This window comes from Acanthochromis polyacanthus, chromosome 8, assembly GCF_021347895.1.
Source record: "Acanthochromis polyacanthus isolate Apoly-LR-REF ecotype Palm Island chromosome 8, KAUST_Apoly_ChrSc, whole genome shotgun sequence".
Lineage (NCBI taxonomy): Eukaryota > Metazoa > Chordata > Actinopteri > Pomacentridae > Acanthochromis > Acanthochromis polyacanthus.
Genome location: NC_067120.1, coordinates 15,166,219 through 15,183,362, shown reverse-complemented (window position 1 = coordinate 15,183,362; position 17,144 = coordinate 15,166,219). Strand labels below are relative to the sequence as shown.

Sequence of the window (17,144 nt, the reverse complement as noted above, 5' to 3'; positions counted from 1 at the left end):
CGTACTCATTCACCAATAGGAAGCTTCCTCTGGAAACATTCATTCCCACCCCTCGACTGAATGCCACAGAGTTTCTCGATGGCGACAGGACTGGTAAGTGGGAAGTTGACTACTTTTTTCGAAAAAAATAATGGTTCAAACTATTTTTTAACCTAATTGTCGTGTGATCCGTGCATTTGCAGTTCTATTGTTGTGTTTTAGCGAGGTTGTCACGCGTTAATTTGACGTCGACTGGCAGGTTTAGCTCGACAATGTTTTTTTCGCTGTGACGCTCGTTGTTTTGGTGATAACAAACCCACCCGACAGCAGTTTTATGTATTAAAACAAGTCTTCAAATGGGTGAAAGCATGCTTACATTAATGTGAGCGTGTCGTCGAAAGGCTTCCATAGGTTTTGCTGTCATTCATTTTGAACGGGGGAGAGAGAGGTTGCGTCATGCCTCAACTTGTTGACATTCTTTTGTTTACAGTGTTAGACCCTACAGCCTCTGGGTCTGAGCGGAGGGTTCTGCTGCTGCTGTTGGGGAGTAGGGGGAGACTAGGCCTGCCCTTCAAACCGTCTTTTTACACGAAATAACACTTTTGAAGCGTTTTATTAACGATATGTCGCTGTTGCATCCGCGTTGACGAAGTCAAAGCCACGGTTTGTCTGGACGTGCAGCGACGGCGGATCGTTTGTCAGAACTAAAATGACCGTTCGTTTTGTCTTCTAATCTGATTATTTGCTCTTAGCAGCTTCTTTTATGTTTGTAGCGATTTTTCTGCCATTGTAATTTGCCAAAGACAACTTAAAAAAAAACAAATGAGCTTGAAGTATTTAATTCTGTCATCGACATTCTTTCACATATTTTTTCGAACTTCGTGTTTTCCAGCTTTCGTTGGCCACTTTTCAAGACGGATTTCTGCTATTTATCACTTTTACTGCGCAGTTATGAATGAATGAGCTCTGGTACGCATGCGCCAAGCCCTTTTAAGTTTATAAACAAGGCCTCCACGCAGCGAGTCACATGACTAGTCACAGAGGTTTACTGTGTCGACTCAGAGACAAAGGATTCCCTAAAGCCTGCCCACATTTTCCATCATATTGATGCCTTACGTGAAATTCAATGAATGCATGCTTTTTGGAGTATTTTTATTTGCCGTGTTTAGTATCCTTTGACAGTTTAAGTGTATTACATTGTTGTTATTTTTCTTCATTGATCATTTTGCAGTGTCTTAATAATACATATTACTGAACAAAACTCCACAAACCACTATACTACGTATGTATATGATTAAAAAGACGTCTTCATCATTAATCAAAAGTGGTTACTGTATAATTTAACTGAAATGACATTGTAAATAGAACTCAGCCACAGTTTCACCTTGTGAAAGCTCTAATTTTGACTTTTTGTTTTGCCTAAACCAGCTGATGTGTCAGAGTTTGCTGATGGAAGCTGAGTAAGCTGAACTACAGCCTGTTTAGAGAAAAACAGAGGAAAGCATTGTGAGAATGGACGAGTCCTTTGATCCCCTTAAATGTAATGAGGACCTGCCTTCCTCACCTGGGTGCCACATGGATTATGGTAAGATCTGCAAGAATTAGCAACCTACAATTACGCAATCTGAGATTTTTAGATATTTAATTTGAGTATTACTGCAATTTCTTCCAAGATGACATGCCAGAGCTGCAGGAAGTGGAGGAGGACCAGAGGTCTCCGGGGTTGTTTCAGGTTGGAGCTGTGTCTCATCAGGAGCTCAGCAGCTCCCCGAACACCAACTGGCTCGCTGAGCTGGCCAACATTGCCACCAGTCCTCAGAGTCCTCTGGTAAAGGATGCCCCTCACAAGAGGTTTGTGCAAATCCATAGCAGCTTAAAAATCAGTGAAGTGTAATAAATATAAATACAAAGGCAAAACTGACACGCGTGAAAACAGAAGCACAGACCAGTACACCTGGGGGTATTTCACAAAGCAGGCTTGGCAAGATAGAGACACAACTTAAAAAATGTGTTGTGAAATATCCCCAGAAATTCAGCTGTTAATGATCATTATGACCAGGCTAAACTGGCTGGCTACATTTTTTAATAGGCTTAAATTAAACTGTTTATTTTTCAAATATCCATTCCAATATATATATATTTGCTCACGATAACATTCTGTTCATGTCTGATAAATGTATCACTACTCTAACTATACTTGATTTACAAGTAACAAAGGAACTACTCATATTTATGACATTGTCATTATTTTCAGATCATCTCCAGTTCACATCTTTGGCAACAGTAATAGTTTACATTCCTACGCTCGGCCCCCGTTGGCCAGTAGCGCACCCAACCCGTCCAGAGGCCATCTCAGGGAGCGCAGGCGTGTCAGGGTAACCTTTCACTTCCAACCTCAGCCTCTCAAAACCTAAGAATCATCCATTCCTGTAGGCCTAGTTATTTTTTCCTGGTAAATTCTGTATAGCATGCTGATTATTTTACGAGTGTCATTGTAACATGTTTTTTCTTTATTATCTACAACAGGCCAGCAGTGAATCAGAGTCTGGGGTGTTCTCAATGTCCTCTTCATTTTCTGATGATGAAGACATGGCCTGGTCTCACTCTTGGCCCTCCACAGCCTGGCATTGCTTCCTTAAAGGTGCATACATACACACTCATGTCCATAAGCATCCACCAGTGTGCATACAGACACATGGGCAGGCACGCAGAAACAACTTTTTGAAGGATATGTTGGAAAAATTATTTTGAGATTTCATGCTTTGCAGCATAATGGCACAAAGTCTAGTGTAAGCATATACTCTTCAATAAGAAATAGTCACATCATTCATTAATGTTTTCTCCATGACATCTAAGCATCAGTGCGAAAGACAGCTGATTTTTTTGCTAATATGATCACTTGAGAAACACACAATGTTATAATTATTGATAAGTCAGACTATTCAGTTATGTAGCTGAATAGAATTTTTAATTTTTACTGACCGAAAAAACACTGATTGTGTAATCTACTACTCAATCAAAATCCTTTTGGATGGACAGGAACTACTGTTTATGTGTTTTAGCAACTAGAATGAACATGAATTCAAAAACACTTGAAAAGCACATCTTTCCTCTGGTGTCCAAACTGCAGTATTGCATCCATTTACGAGCATTCTCTTACCCGTATCAACACAAGTCTGCTTATCCACGCTGTTACATTGTTGTGTTGATATTCAGGAACTCGCCTGCGCTTCCATAGAGGTCCGAATGTGGAGTGGCAGGAAGCTGATGAACTTGGGGATTCAGATGATGACTCAGATGATGAAACCATGATGCCGTCCTCACCCTCTCCCAAAGTAAGGAAACCAATAATGGCCTGAGCATGTCTTAAAATAATTCATACTCACCTGACAAGAGAAAGAAAAGATTCTGTGTTTGCGTGTGTGTATATAATATACATTACATTACAATGGCTTGGATTGGCCACAAGGTGGTGACAGTCTGATAGTATAGTTCAGTGACTGGGTTACTGAAGTAGTCATTACACCAGCTCCAACCATAGCCATATATTTGACTGACAAGAGAGAAGTTTATGAAAACATGTTTATGTTCTGAGATTTGGAACATACAGGATTGATAGTTCATCTAAAATGTAAAACTCCGTGTATTAGATGTAACTTGAGTGCCATCCACTGGTGGCCAAATAAATTACAACAAAAATAGTCCTAACGTTTTAAATGATTTCTTTCACTGATTTCCACTGGTGGTCTCATGACATACAACAGAAACTGAGTTTTCACACAACCAGACTCTAATCTGTTTCTATACCAATTCCACTGTTTGCTCCTCTTGCTGGTGAATGCAGACTTGTTTTATTAGCTTTTTTCCTTTATTCACAGAGATACGGTTTAGATGGACTGAAGCTGGTGAGTCACGAAGAGACGCTATCTTTTGGTCAGGCAGTTCTTAAACTGACCTTTGACCCGGGCTCACCAGATGAAAGCCTTCTCACTGCTGAATGCCGACTGGATCATCCATTTTTTGTCAAAAATAAAGGTACAATAACACCTTTTGACTCCTGTCTGTACACAAATATACTCATGTAAATAGACTTTCGGATTTCATGTTGTTTGAGGAAGAGCAGACATTAAAGCTTTGGTAGCATGGGAGCAAAGCAACATTTCATCTGGTTTGTATTTAAATGAACAGCTTTCGGCCCAAACTAATCCGTAGTACACCATCTGTCTTTTAGGGTGGTCTTCCTTTTATCCAAGCCTTACTGTGGTGCATCATGGGATCCCTTGTTATGAGATGCAGCTGGGAGATGTGTGTCTGCCACCAAACCACCCAGATGCCATTAACTGTGACGACTCAGTCGTCTTTGACACTTTCAGAAGGTACACTCTTAGCATAATTATCGAATTCCTGTGTGTCTCACCGTTTTTGCTTCATGTCTGTAATGGTCATGTGATCCCTAGGCAGCAGTGGAGGTGGGGCGGGAAGGAATGTGTTGAGTTGTTGTAATGGAAGTTATTTTAGTATTACTTAGTATTTTTTTTGTGTGCGTTGGATTGACTCATAATGGGATTAGAGGGTGGGGGTGCAGTGGGTTGATTGGAAAAAAGAACTTACTTTATATTTCTTATATTAAATATCTATACATTGCTACTGTGCACATCTTTACCTAACATACAGAATGCATCCCTTACATCTCCTGTTTAGCTTATAGACCCCCGGTGTATTCTTAACCTGAGTATTACTTTACAGAGCAAAATTGTGCCGCACAGGAGAAGTGAAAATCTTTCAACTGTATATAAATGCACTTAAATGAAACAAAAATAGCTATACACTGCATTAATTTAGTAAGAACACATTCACAATATTTTACATGCACATTAATTCTAGACACATTTGGTACCAAACAGTCAATGTAGACACCAGAAAAAGTTAATTGTATTATATAAATATGACAGAATAAAGACATCTAATATTTACGCCCCACTTTTCCGTCCTGTCTCCTGCAGCTATGACTTCACCCCACTAGACTCCTCAGCAGTGTATGTTCTCAGCAGCATGGCTCGTCAGCGGAGGGCCTCCCTGTCCAGCGGTGGTGCTGTCAGTCCAGACTGTGATAAACTTGAGCGCTCGTGCTCCCCACAATCCTCCAGTAGCAAATCAAACCGGAGTCACAACTCAGGGACAGCCAGTGGTGCCACGCCTACAAAATGCAAGCGGCCAATGAATGCCTTCATGCTCTTTGCCAAGAAATACAGAGTCGAGTACACGCAGATGTATCCTGGGAAGGACAACAGGTGCGCAAAAGTCAATAAGCGAGTCAGATGGTCTAATTTAATAGTGATCCTCTCTGTAACATCTTAGGAGTGAGTCATACTCGCCATGTGTTTCACACAATTGCCCCACATTTAGCCCTGAGAGTGGATGGATGTCTTACCTCTGATGTGTGTAATAGATAAATATTGAGCAGAGAGTTGCCAGACTGGAAACAGAAGATGATAACAGTTTTGTATAATGTTCAGGTTTCCTTATCTTTTTAAGGAATCATTTTCTTGGGCCTTTTCACATAATGGTCATGGCATACAGCTGTTTTTTTCATTTGGGAATCATGAGCTAAAGCTAACGCATTCTTCTCTGTAGATTTCTCCTTTAAAATATACATTAATGTGCAAAACTTTACTGCACTTTAGAGATGTAAATTCTTATCCATCATTCAGTATTATAAGGGAGGAGTCTGATTGGCTCCAAATGTATTCTGCAGCTTGAAAACAGTCCCAAATAGTCATACCTAAAGCACTATCACCAGTGACAGAACGATGAAGGAGTCCTGCAGCAGATGTTATGTTCCCCACAGAGCCATGATGTCACTATCATTGAATCAGGATGTGACTGCATAGAGGCAGTCGTGCAGGTGATGCCGCCAGATATTTGTGATTCAATTTTTCTCTTTTTGTTGCACTTTTGAGGGGTGGCATAGGTGTAAATAGGTATGGCTTGGTTGTCTTCTGTGTGGCCCTGTGATAGACTGGCGACCTGTACACTGCCTTCGCCCTGACTCAGCTGGAATAGGCCTTTTCAGTAACACACATCGCACAAAGCGATTACAAAGCAACCTTTTCCCGACATGAATGAGTGAACATGAACGTAGCAATTGCACAGAAAATTGCTAGAATGATATTATGAAATCTAAAGTTACCTAGAGATGCTGCTCCAGTGCTGTTAATCTTTGTGTGGAGCTCGTCATCAGTTTGCATCACAAAGTAAATGAAAGAAACACCGTTACTTCAGAGAATATAAAAGGCAGCCCTGCACAAACATGTGTCCAGCATAGTGGTACCCACAGTGGGACTGTCGACCACTCACATCAACTATGATTAGCTTTGCAGCCTACATTTTCTTACACTGTACTGGTGTGGTAATTTATGGAATTAAAGGACACTGTTGAATGCAGGACTTACCCAAATCCCCTTTTGTTTTGAATTGCTCGTACCATTCGATGATCATTCGCTGTCGTAAAAACGCTAATTGTGCACGAAGTTAGCTTCCAATTCACAGCCCCTATTACAGCAGTTGACAAAAACTTGAATGAAAATTTATACAACAGTACAATGAAGCAAACAACTCTCTTTATCGGATCCATTTACTGTTGTGAAAGGACGTTAAGAAATTTAAGGACGCTTACTATTTATCTGGAAATCTGCCAAGTACAAAAGTAGTTTTTAAGTATGAAGACTATGAAGGACTTCTTGTGCTGAAAATTGCTGAGTGGTTCAGGCTAGAGCTGTCAGACCCAGAGTATGTTTTAAAAGTCCATGACACATTATGTGAAGCTTTGTAGTTCCTAACAAAGAGAATTCCTCATGAACCCCTGAAAGCCCAAGGGCAAGGAGAAGCAGAACACTGTAACCAAGAAAAAAAGTACATTGGGATTCTTTGGGCCATGCTTTCAGTACTGCTATTATATTAAAAATGTATTGATAGAGAACGGGTCTTACACTAGTGGGTTACCAATTCTAATACCTGGAGTGGTAGCAAACCTGAAGGACAAATGCTCTCCTCCTTTAAGAACCTAGATTTAAGGGGCCAAGAACAATGCATTCATCTTTAAACAAGATTTAGACAATTTTGTTAGCCCTGTCAGCACATAAGATAGAAGATTTCCCTCCTGAACTTTATTTTCTTTTCACTCGGCTTACCAACTTAAGCTGTTGCAAAGCAGGAGTGATTCCAGGTACAGTCTATCAAACCTTAAGTGCAGTTTCCTTTTCCTGCACCATCATAATCTAGATGTTGTTTGTCTTTGTCATTTCTTCAGAGCTTCAGTTTAAATATCTGTAGGGCTGTGTTTCCGTATATTCCCAAGACCAAAAGGAAATGGATCAAATGGTGAAGGAAGACAGATTGTATCAAGGCAAAAATCTTGAAAACTTAAGTCTCTGTCTGTCTCTTACCTTTCACTCTAGAGCCATTAGTGTCATCCTGGGTGACAAGTGGAAGAAGATGAAGAGTGAGGAGAGGAGGATGTACACCATGGAGGCCAAGGCTCTGGCTGAGGAGCAGAAAAGACTCAATCCAGACTGTTGGAAACGTAAAAGAACCAACTCAGTAAGGCTCAAATTCAGTCAATGTTACCATCCAGTAGCTTTTTTTTTTTTTTTTTTTTTTTAGACAACTTACACATTCAACAGGTGACCACACCCTCATGCACTCTTGTTCTCTTTCTATAGGGTTCCCAGCAGACCTAGATAATCCCCCAGAATCCCCAGCTGCTGGTGTTTTAGCATGGAGAGGTGCTGGACAGAGTCTAATGGACCGCTTGATGCCTCTTTGCTCTCCTGTATTCTTGAGACTCAACTGTGATGCTGAATTCACTCGCTTTTATAACCTTGAAACATTATAGTGACAAACCAGAATTATAAAATGTATACAAAACCATGTAATCTAGTCACTAACAGTGCATATATTTTCTTATATCTTTAATGTCAAAGACGTCTTATTCCCCTGAAATAAGAATGACCCTCTCATTTGTTTCAGGTTGTTTCATATTCAGTGGTGGAAAAAAATGAAAAAAGACAGCCTGTGGTGCTATGCTTCAGCGTAGTAGGAGCAGCAAACAAGTCTGTATTTATAACTGTAAAAAGGGGAATTTTCAATAACTTTTTCACAACAGTTGATATTTGTAAGATCCGACATATTGCACAGATTGGTAACCCTTTCATACATTTTGTATTACAGTATATATCTTCCGCTGAACTATGGCCAACAGTTTGTGATACTGTCCTGCCAAGTCTTTCGATTGTTTTTGTCCAGCCACCAGGCCATATGATGAGGAGGCTTTCAGCATGTGGTGGTGGGTTTACGCTCAGTCACAAAGCACTTCAGAGTTTCACTGCAAGTGTTTATTTCTCCTGCACTTTATATAAATATGTAATCTAATCCTATACAGCCATTGTATACTTGTGGAAACCATTTGTATAATACACCTAGTATCTTCGTAGTTTTGCCGTTTGGCACAATCATGGCCCTGCAGCCATGCTCTGCTTTCAGGTTGCTGATGAATTTTAAGTGCTTTGTTCATAATGTACAGGTCTCACAGCCCCAACAACCTCTTGCACAAAATATCCTTGTATCATATTATAAATAATTTTTTAAGCTTCTCATCACAGTGTTTGGTTCTTTTTCATAAACTGTAATCATGAATCATGGGGATGTTTGGCTTTGTGTTTGAATATATGTTGACATGTCTTTGCCCTTTTCTGCCCCTTGCTTTGTACGAATATCAGTTTGTCACACGAACAAGTGCGCGTCCTTGAATGAAACGGTGAAACAGGAAGATTTTTATATCAAGCTTTAAAAGCTCTTGATATCCACTGATCTTAATGTCCAACCAGTAATGCCTGATGCTTCCAGGTAACAACACAGTCGAAGTGTGTTTTATTCTTCTGTTTTTGCCTCCCATGAAGCAATCGTGTTGAAACAGGATTAGTCATTCTTGGGCTTAATGAGAGCAACGTTGAAGATTTTAACTGAATGTTGAACTCACTGGAACCTGGCCTCTTTTCTTGGAGATGCAAAACGATCTCAAAGGAAATGAAAATGAAAGAACACATTATTATAAGGTTTTAACTGGACAAAGGGTGATGAAATGACGTGTAAGATTTGCCAAAGTTCTCTGGCTAAGAGCTTTTGACAGGCTTTAATAAATTATGAAAACAAAATTGCTCATCATATGCCAATAATTTTATGATGCCACATACTTTGCTACAGCCAGAGGGTGCCATCACTCCATTTTTCCTCAGATATGATGCGTTTTCCCCATGACATAAACCTCCCCCGTCTCGATGCCCCTTTGTAAAAGATATTGTCATTATGAAGGTCAACACAAAGATATAACTGATGGTACAGCATCTTAAGGTTAGGGCGGTACACCATGTTTTAGCTGCATGAAAGGTAGCAGGAAACAATTGTGCTTTCACCCTGCTGTAAGCTAACAAAACAAGACCATTCCTCAAATGATTAATAGGCAGGGGAAGTTGTTATTTCCATGTTTAAAGCCATCCTTGGCTGCCTGTAGAAAGTGGCTAGTCTGAAGGAATGAGCGTTGTAGCTTTGCATGCCTCATGAAATAACAATGATCAACACCCTGCAAGCCTTTCAAGCATAGGAATCTAATTATAGCATATCGGCAGCAGGCCTCTCCAAAATGGTCGAAGTTTAATACTTTATGGGATTTTGGTGGGGGGGAAATGAGAAGTTGTGTCTGACGTGCTCCTGGCTGAACGCTATTGCGAGTTTAAATGGAAAAATACCCAATACCGTAATTGCGGTTGGAAATTAAGAGCATTTTTCAAATCTTGTCGCCGTTTTGTAAATTAAAACAATGTGTCTCTGCCAGAGGAGGCAGATCTCACCATCTAGAAGCGGAGCTGTCTTACTTATGAATGCTGCTGTGTAGATGCAGGGAAGTGCAGTAAAAACACATCAGTTCTAATGTCTGACTTCTAATGGCTGCTCTGCTGATTTTTAATAAAGTATTAAAAAATGTAAAAATATATTACTAACGTCACCTCAGTGAACATTACTAGAGAACATATTAAGATGCAGAGACAAGCAATGATTAATCCCAGCTGTGGCAAGTTAGATTTTAAAGTATGTGAAAGCAATTTTTTTAAAGAATTATATTGAGCATTTAAGTATAGCCAAAGTAAAGTAATCACCTAATTCATTTGAGGTCACTGAGCTGAAATTCGCACGGCAAGCCATCCAGGAGAAGCTTATTTTTGGACAAATGACTTGCATTTATGCATAAGGTCCCTTGACAGGAACAACAAAGATGGAATGAATACTAAAATGAACAATTAGAATGGCGAGAAACAAAGACAGGGAACATCACTGCTGCCTTCCTCCTAAATCAGAAGCTGCACCTTAATCAAGGCTTTCTAATTAGGGGCAATTAGCTTCGGTAATGCGCTGAGAGACAGCAGACTCTCAATGTTTTTGTAAGCACAAAATGTTTGTGTCTGACGGCCATGTCTAATTGGCATTTTCTTATGGATACATGACCGTTTTTTTAAGACGGGTCACTATTATTGTCGTACAAGATGTGTGCAGTGCAGACGGTAGCTATCTTCATTTTAATGTCAGTATATTACCCATTACTTCAAGAACCGTAGCGTGTCCATTTGTCACTTGTCCCAACTCACTGTGCAAGATACTGTGACAAAGTAGAAGGAAGGCACTGACACCACGAAGAAGGCTGCAGGAGAGGCAGATAAGTGAACCTTTTTTTCCCCCCTCCTTCTCAGCCCTCACCGGCAGCTCCCTTTTGCTATGACATTTGAAGAGAGCTGAAGCTTTTTGGAGGCTCCCTGGGATGTCAGTAGTGGTGAAGAGGAAGTTTGTAGCAGAGGGGTGAACAACAAAAGGGTCCTTTTTGCCACTTATGTCCTACAGTCTAACTCTTATGCTTGGATTCTATGGTGGCTTGTTTTCCTGGAATATACTTGTGTGTGTTGTCACTAATTGTGATTGCTGGTTTAAAATGCAATGCTAACACAGAAGCCCTCTGACTTGGCAACCAGCTAAAGCTGTGGGCTTTAAAGAAAGGGTAAGATTGATTGGGAAGAGTGGAGATTGCATCCTGTGCTTAATAGATTAAAAAGCAGTTTGGAAGATGGACCCTCCCCTGGTTTGTTTGTTGTTTGACCTATATAAAGACTGACGGAGATCCTGTTTATTTTAGCAAATGAAAAATCCTCTGTGCCGAGCATGTTTTCTTTTCCTTTATCGCAGATTAAATTTCTCACTTCTGTCTGTGCTACTTATTTTTCATCTATTTTAAGTGATGTGGAAGTGTTTCTGATGCTGCACCAGCTCTCGCCTTGAAAAATTCAATAAAGATGTAAATAGCAAAAAATGAAAAGCAACACCGTAGTGGTTATTGAGACGAGTCAGTGCTTTGTTCAATTTTAAGTTTACCTGAAACGCATAATAACGTAAATCATAATCCTGCTGCTGAGAACAGAGATTTTTGGCAACTCAGGTACGAAAATGATGGACAGCCAAACGCTCAACCTAAAAAAAAATATCTGTCAATAGTTCACTTTCATTCGACCTGTTAAGAGGCCAGCAAAGAGCAGTGAATGGTTGTTTTGTCACTTTTCATCACTCAAGTAGAAACTCAGCCACCCGGTGATATAAAATCGACTGCAGGGAGAGCAAGGTGTTGGTCCTCCCCATCACAGCTGTGTGGGAAGGACCAACACCTATCATGTCTGCTCACTGAGGTTAACCTTCATTCAGGAGAGAGCTGTTGATGCAGCGGCAGGATGCTGGTGGAGATCTGTCTGAAGTGCAGGTTACAAGCAAAGAGGAAAAACACTCAACCTTACAAACCACCTATTCTTCACATGACTGTTTTGTTTCCCAACTGACCTACCGATTGCAGCTGAATATGTCCTGTTACCTTTTTTTAAAGCAGCCATTTTTAATAATGACCCAATTTGGGGGTTTGACGCCAATACAGATTTTTAGACAGCAAAAAAATTGATTCAAATTCAGCCAATATTCTTTATAGAAATACATATAAAATTTTGGGGTCACTAGAGACTTATGGTGAAGGCACTGTTTTGAGCAGCGTCTGCTCAGCTGTGATACGTCTCTGCTACATGTGCTGCAGACAGTGAAAAGGACTCTGAAAGGATTGTAAACAAAGGAATCTGCACTCTGACAGACCAATTAAGAGATGACACCATTTATGAATAAACCTTTTTACTGCCTTATATTCTATATAATAAACGGCCCACACTGGGCACCATATGCTGTGATAGGCCAATATCAGCTCATAATATTGGTACAATAGTATATCACTATACATTAGTCTGGGTCTGATTTTCATCTATGTCAGACATTTGATACTTGAGCTATGTCTAATTGGCATTTTCTTATGGATACATGACCATTTTTTAAGACGGGTCACTATTATTGTCGTACAAGATGTGTGCAGTGCAGACGGTAGTGGATATGTTGAATATAAATTATAAATTAGCTGTGCTTTCTCACTCATTCTTCTTGCAGCTGAAAAAACAGACTGGTCTCACTGAAAAAGCCAATCACTGACCATCTTTAAATTCTGGCAAGAGGCTCCTGAATCTGATATAGGCGCTGCCATTTAAAAACACAAGCAAACACGGACACAACAAAACGCACTTCTTAGTATCCATCTAGTTGTACTTCTGTTTACACATGCAGCTTAACCCGAGCTGAGTTTATTTTACACTAATATCCATAGAATCACTGACTGACAAACAATGTAATAGAGACACTCTTTGTAAGTGACCTCAAGCATATATATGTTTTTCTAAGAAAGTAAAGAAATATGTTGCTCTTATCATACACATACCATTATATATGTATTAGGCTCATGTTGTTCCACATGTGGCTCCAGTAGAGGTGACCAGATATAGTTCTGCATTCATTTCTGCACAAAATAAAAAACACATTTTAATTTTGAGTGGACTCAGCAGTAGTACTGGTTGAAGAGAGCGATAGTTTTATATGAAATCAAATGAACAATGCATTCAGTGAAGTCTTTACACCAGCGCGTATGACGGTATTCAAAGAGAGCACATTCTGCTCCTCTTTTGTCTCTTTCCTTTTCCAACTATATTCTATAACCTGTCGCATTACTGTTCCTCGTTTGTCCTTTTATACTGCCCACATCTCTGCCAGCCTATTGCTCTCTCCCTTGTGTTTCGGAGCTCTAATTGGATGGTGTGTGAACACTGTGAAAGGAGGGAAAATCATTCCATTTTCTTGGTCCACAGGTTTCAGGCGAGAGAGAGCTGGATTGAATAAACTCCTGCTGATAGAATTTGCACTTTGCTCTGACAGCTGAACAACAGAATAGCCGAAAGGACAAAAATCACCTAAGAGTCAGACAAAGCTCGAGAGAATCTGGGGACACAACTGCTGTGTCATACTAATCCACACTAATGCTCAGAGCATAGCTGCTGCCCTGGATTATATACAATAGTAGCTAATGCAGTCAACACACATCCCAGACAGGTCTGTGCTCTGTCGTCTTCCAAATGACTATTTTGGCCAACTGGCCAGGTTTTGTCACAACTGTGTGACTTGACTCCTCAATATCGCACAAAGTAGAAATGATTAGACAATGAGAATTCAATAGAACATTAATCTGCAAGAGTTCTGACAATCAGTACATCATTTAAGTTGTTTATCAAGCATTCATGGCAGAATGTCAGCTCGATGAACACGGAGCGAATCACTAAAGTCATTAGAATTCATCCATCCATAAAATGTTGAGATACTCCCCAGGATAAGTAAAAACTTTGATCTGTTGGGGGTGTAGACGAGAAGTCAGAGGATCACCAAAGTAATTAAGATCATCTATGAACCACAGCAACATTTTCTGAAAATCCAGACTCTACCTGGACACACTGTGGACCACCAGACACACTGACATTGCCATCCTCAGAGATGTACCACGAGTATGACTAAAAAAAAAACGCTGGTTACAGCTTCTTTAACTCATTATTTACTTTTTTCTCTTTTGTTATATATGTGATGCTGCTTATGGAATGCTGTCTGACTCATCCTGAAGGAATTGTAGAAGCTGGCAGACATTTTGGAGGACATTCACACCATTCAAGATGTTGGATAAGGGCTGTGTCTGGAGACATCGTGCAGGTTATGGTAGGACTGAAACATTTTCATCTGCTAAAGAAGAGCAGCACATATTCTGCTGACATGAGACCGTGCTTTTTCTTGATGGATCATTAAACAATAGCAGCAAAAAAATGGGATAATTACTGCTGTGAGGATTTCATCTCTAAATCATTGTGATGAACATAAAATGGATGCGTGTTCTTTCTTCATACCTGTCCGTATCGTCACTCCTCTGTCTCCATGCTCCTCTCTCTGGTGAGTCTGACATTCATACAGCCTTCCCCTGCACAACGTCAAACAAATGTCTCCCATCTTTTCTGTACAGCTGAGAAAAGGATTCATCAGTGAAAAGGATTGTCCTCCATCTTGCAAGTGTCCAGTAAATGTGAGTTGTTGCCAACTGGAGTTGATTATGACACTGTTCTGTTAGATGAAGCCTCTGGTGTGGGTGATGAGATTGCAAAGCAGCTTCTGTCAGGTGATTCCTCACAGTTAGAGCAGACATTCTCTGGTTGTGCACATCATGGGTGGTGGCACGTGGTCTGCGGTCATGTGGCAGATTGTGTATTGTTGATTCCATTTGCCATTCTGTCTGAAATGATTTCTTCGGCAACAAATGCTGGACATTCCTGGGCCTGAACTGACAGCCAGCATCCACTATGCCAACAGTCCATTCTGATCTTTCATCTTGTCATCTGTGGCATCTTGTCATTTGAAGAAAGCTGCATTTTAAGGTGGTCTAATACAGTCACTGGTCAAAGACTGCTTGTGTGCTCACCACATTGTCAAATAATTGTCCTTTAGAAACACACCTGACCTGAGAATTTTGTCATCAACTGAACAGCACAATTTTCTTTTTTGTTGTTGTGCACAGTTGCATTAAAGCACTAGAGTGAGATGTTTAAGTTTTTGTCAAAGTCAGAAACCAAGAACATTTGCACACAGTTATATTTTTGTTAATATCCTTGCACAAATCTAAAAAGGTCTGGTGTATGAACAGCCACATTTACAACAAGAGCAATCCAAGATTTCTGACCTCCACCAAGGGAAGATGATACGAAGTTGGAAAATCTAAATCCGGATCCAGAATCCAGATCCTTAACCGGATCAACACAGAATTTGAATGGAGTCTTCCCTGGGCCAAGATCCACCTCTGGTGAAAATTTCATGAAGATCCGACAAGTAGTTTCCGAGAAATCCTGTCCACAGACACGCACACAGACAGACAAATAAGTAAACGGACCCGATCGCATAACCTCCTTGGCGGAGGTAATTAAGAAGTGATGAAACATTACAGCATTCTGTTTTTGTGCATTACAGATTTTACCTGCTTTCAGATACAATAGGCACATAGGGCAAATATACAGGGTTGAGTAAGGTGGTATTCAGACAGAATAAGTCGATTTAGTGCATTCTTAGAAACTAACAGGCTGAAAGATTATTTTAAAACATAACTATACATTAGTCTATAAAGAAGATAACTTTCGGAGCCACTTTTAATACTGTATAATGAAAATAAAAGAAAGCCGATTCGATGGTCATAAAATATGATGCGGTGAGATTTTGTTACTGTCCACTCATTAAGTGATTATTTTCTGAGCAATTATACTCAGACTAAGGCTCGAGTCAGTACATGACTGAAAACAGTACACACAATCAGCTTCATATCCTCATTTCCTGTGATTACTATATTGAAAGATACAACTCAGGCTCTGATAACCCAATTAATGTCTCCTAGAGATCAACAGCCCTGGAGCACGCAGGTAATGAGGACTAATGACACATCAAGACATGACAGAGAGAGACAACGAGAGGCATCAGACAGAATCAGACACTTGACTGCTCGCATTCTGCTCCAGTGATCCACTGAGTGTGAATGGGAAGTTTAAATTTATCCTATAGGGAGTCATACAATTCTGGTGAAATGAGATGTCTGCAGGAAATTATTTAGTGATTGTTCACATAATTTATGGTGAATTAAAAGATAAATTAGATTGTTCTCATTAAGTCAGCATTACACACTCATTAAATGTTATTGCCTTCTTATTTGCTCTGAAGCCTTTGTGTGCACTTTGAGTCGCAGTGGTGTCAGCAGACCAATAAACATCTGCAATTATGCACTCGGCTAATTCATCCAAACAGAGAAGCCATCAGGTTTGGCGTGACACCCACTGCAGATGTTACACTACTGGGGCTATGACATGCTTTTTATGATCATTACAAGATGAGGCCATGCTTGTATTTGAGAGTTACAAACACAAGCACATAATGAGATGATAATACATGATGGACTAGTTAACAAGCTCCCAACTGACTGCACTGCTGGAAAGTGTCTAACAGAGTTTGAAACTTGACTGTGCAGTGCGAAACTATTTTAGTCATCGACGAAGGGTATATCTATATAATAATGTTAAATATCTTAAACAAAAGCCCGAGAAGACGCAGAGAAGGTTAATAAGTCAGGTTATTGATAATACTGCTGCTCTGACACAGCCAGGCATTAATGCTAACAAACTCCTACAGGTGCCGTACACGCTCCTTCCAAAACCTATTACTATCTCTGAATGTTTGCTGTTTAATTTCATTATCTTAATCCTGACTCAATCAGGACCGAGCAATTTACATATGAATTAAAAAGGGAATGTCAGTGGTCGTGACTGTGAGTGTAGTGTGCTGGCAGCATGTGTTTGTATGCAGTGTTTTTAAATTATTCACAAAGTAGGGTTGGGTAGTGAGGACTAAATCTCTACTAGAGTAATTTTAGGCTTTGATATACAGTATATCATAAGATATAATAGTATAGATGCTATAAAAATAATATGAAAACGTTAATGGATTGTTAAAAAACGGAGGGGAGTCATAAAACAACGTAAAAAAAGTCTACCACCTCGTCAGCAGCTTTGTGAGGCTGCAGTGCTTTAAACTCAGACTGTGTTCAAATACCCACAGTGCCAGAAAAAGATGTAGTATGTGCCAGTGCA

General features: G+C 40.0%; 1 protein-coding gene across 2 annotated transcripts; it reads left to right on the top strand.

Annotated features, from left to right (window-relative positions):
- The first annotated feature begins 3 nt into the window (after positions 1 to 3).
- On the top strand, positions 4 to 8,633 carry hbp1 (HMG-box transcription factor 1). Of its 2 annotated transcripts, none has more exons than XM_022206653.2 (11): positions 4 to 93; positions 1,408 to 1,564; positions 1,653 to 1,830; positions 2,234 to 2,354; positions 2,506 to 2,620; positions 3,196 to 3,314; positions 3,858 to 4,014; positions 4,211 to 4,355; positions 4,983 to 5,270; positions 7,437 to 7,578; positions 7,701 to 8,633. In XM_022206653.2, the coding sequence occupies exons 2-11, from the start codon at positions 1,492 to 1,494 to the stop codon at positions 7,716 to 7,718; spliced, it is 1,356 nt and encodes a 451-aa protein (XP_022062345.1). In that variant the 5' UTR covers positions 4 to 93; positions 1,408 to 1,491; the 3' UTR covers positions 7,719 to 8,633. The 2 variants fall into 2 exon arrangements, with proteins under 2 accessions (XP_022062345.1, XP_051808362.1); XM_051952402.1 differs by lacking the exon at positions 4 to 93 and adding an exon at positions 472 to 948.
- Positions 8,634 to 17,144: the final 8,511 nt, after the last annotated feature.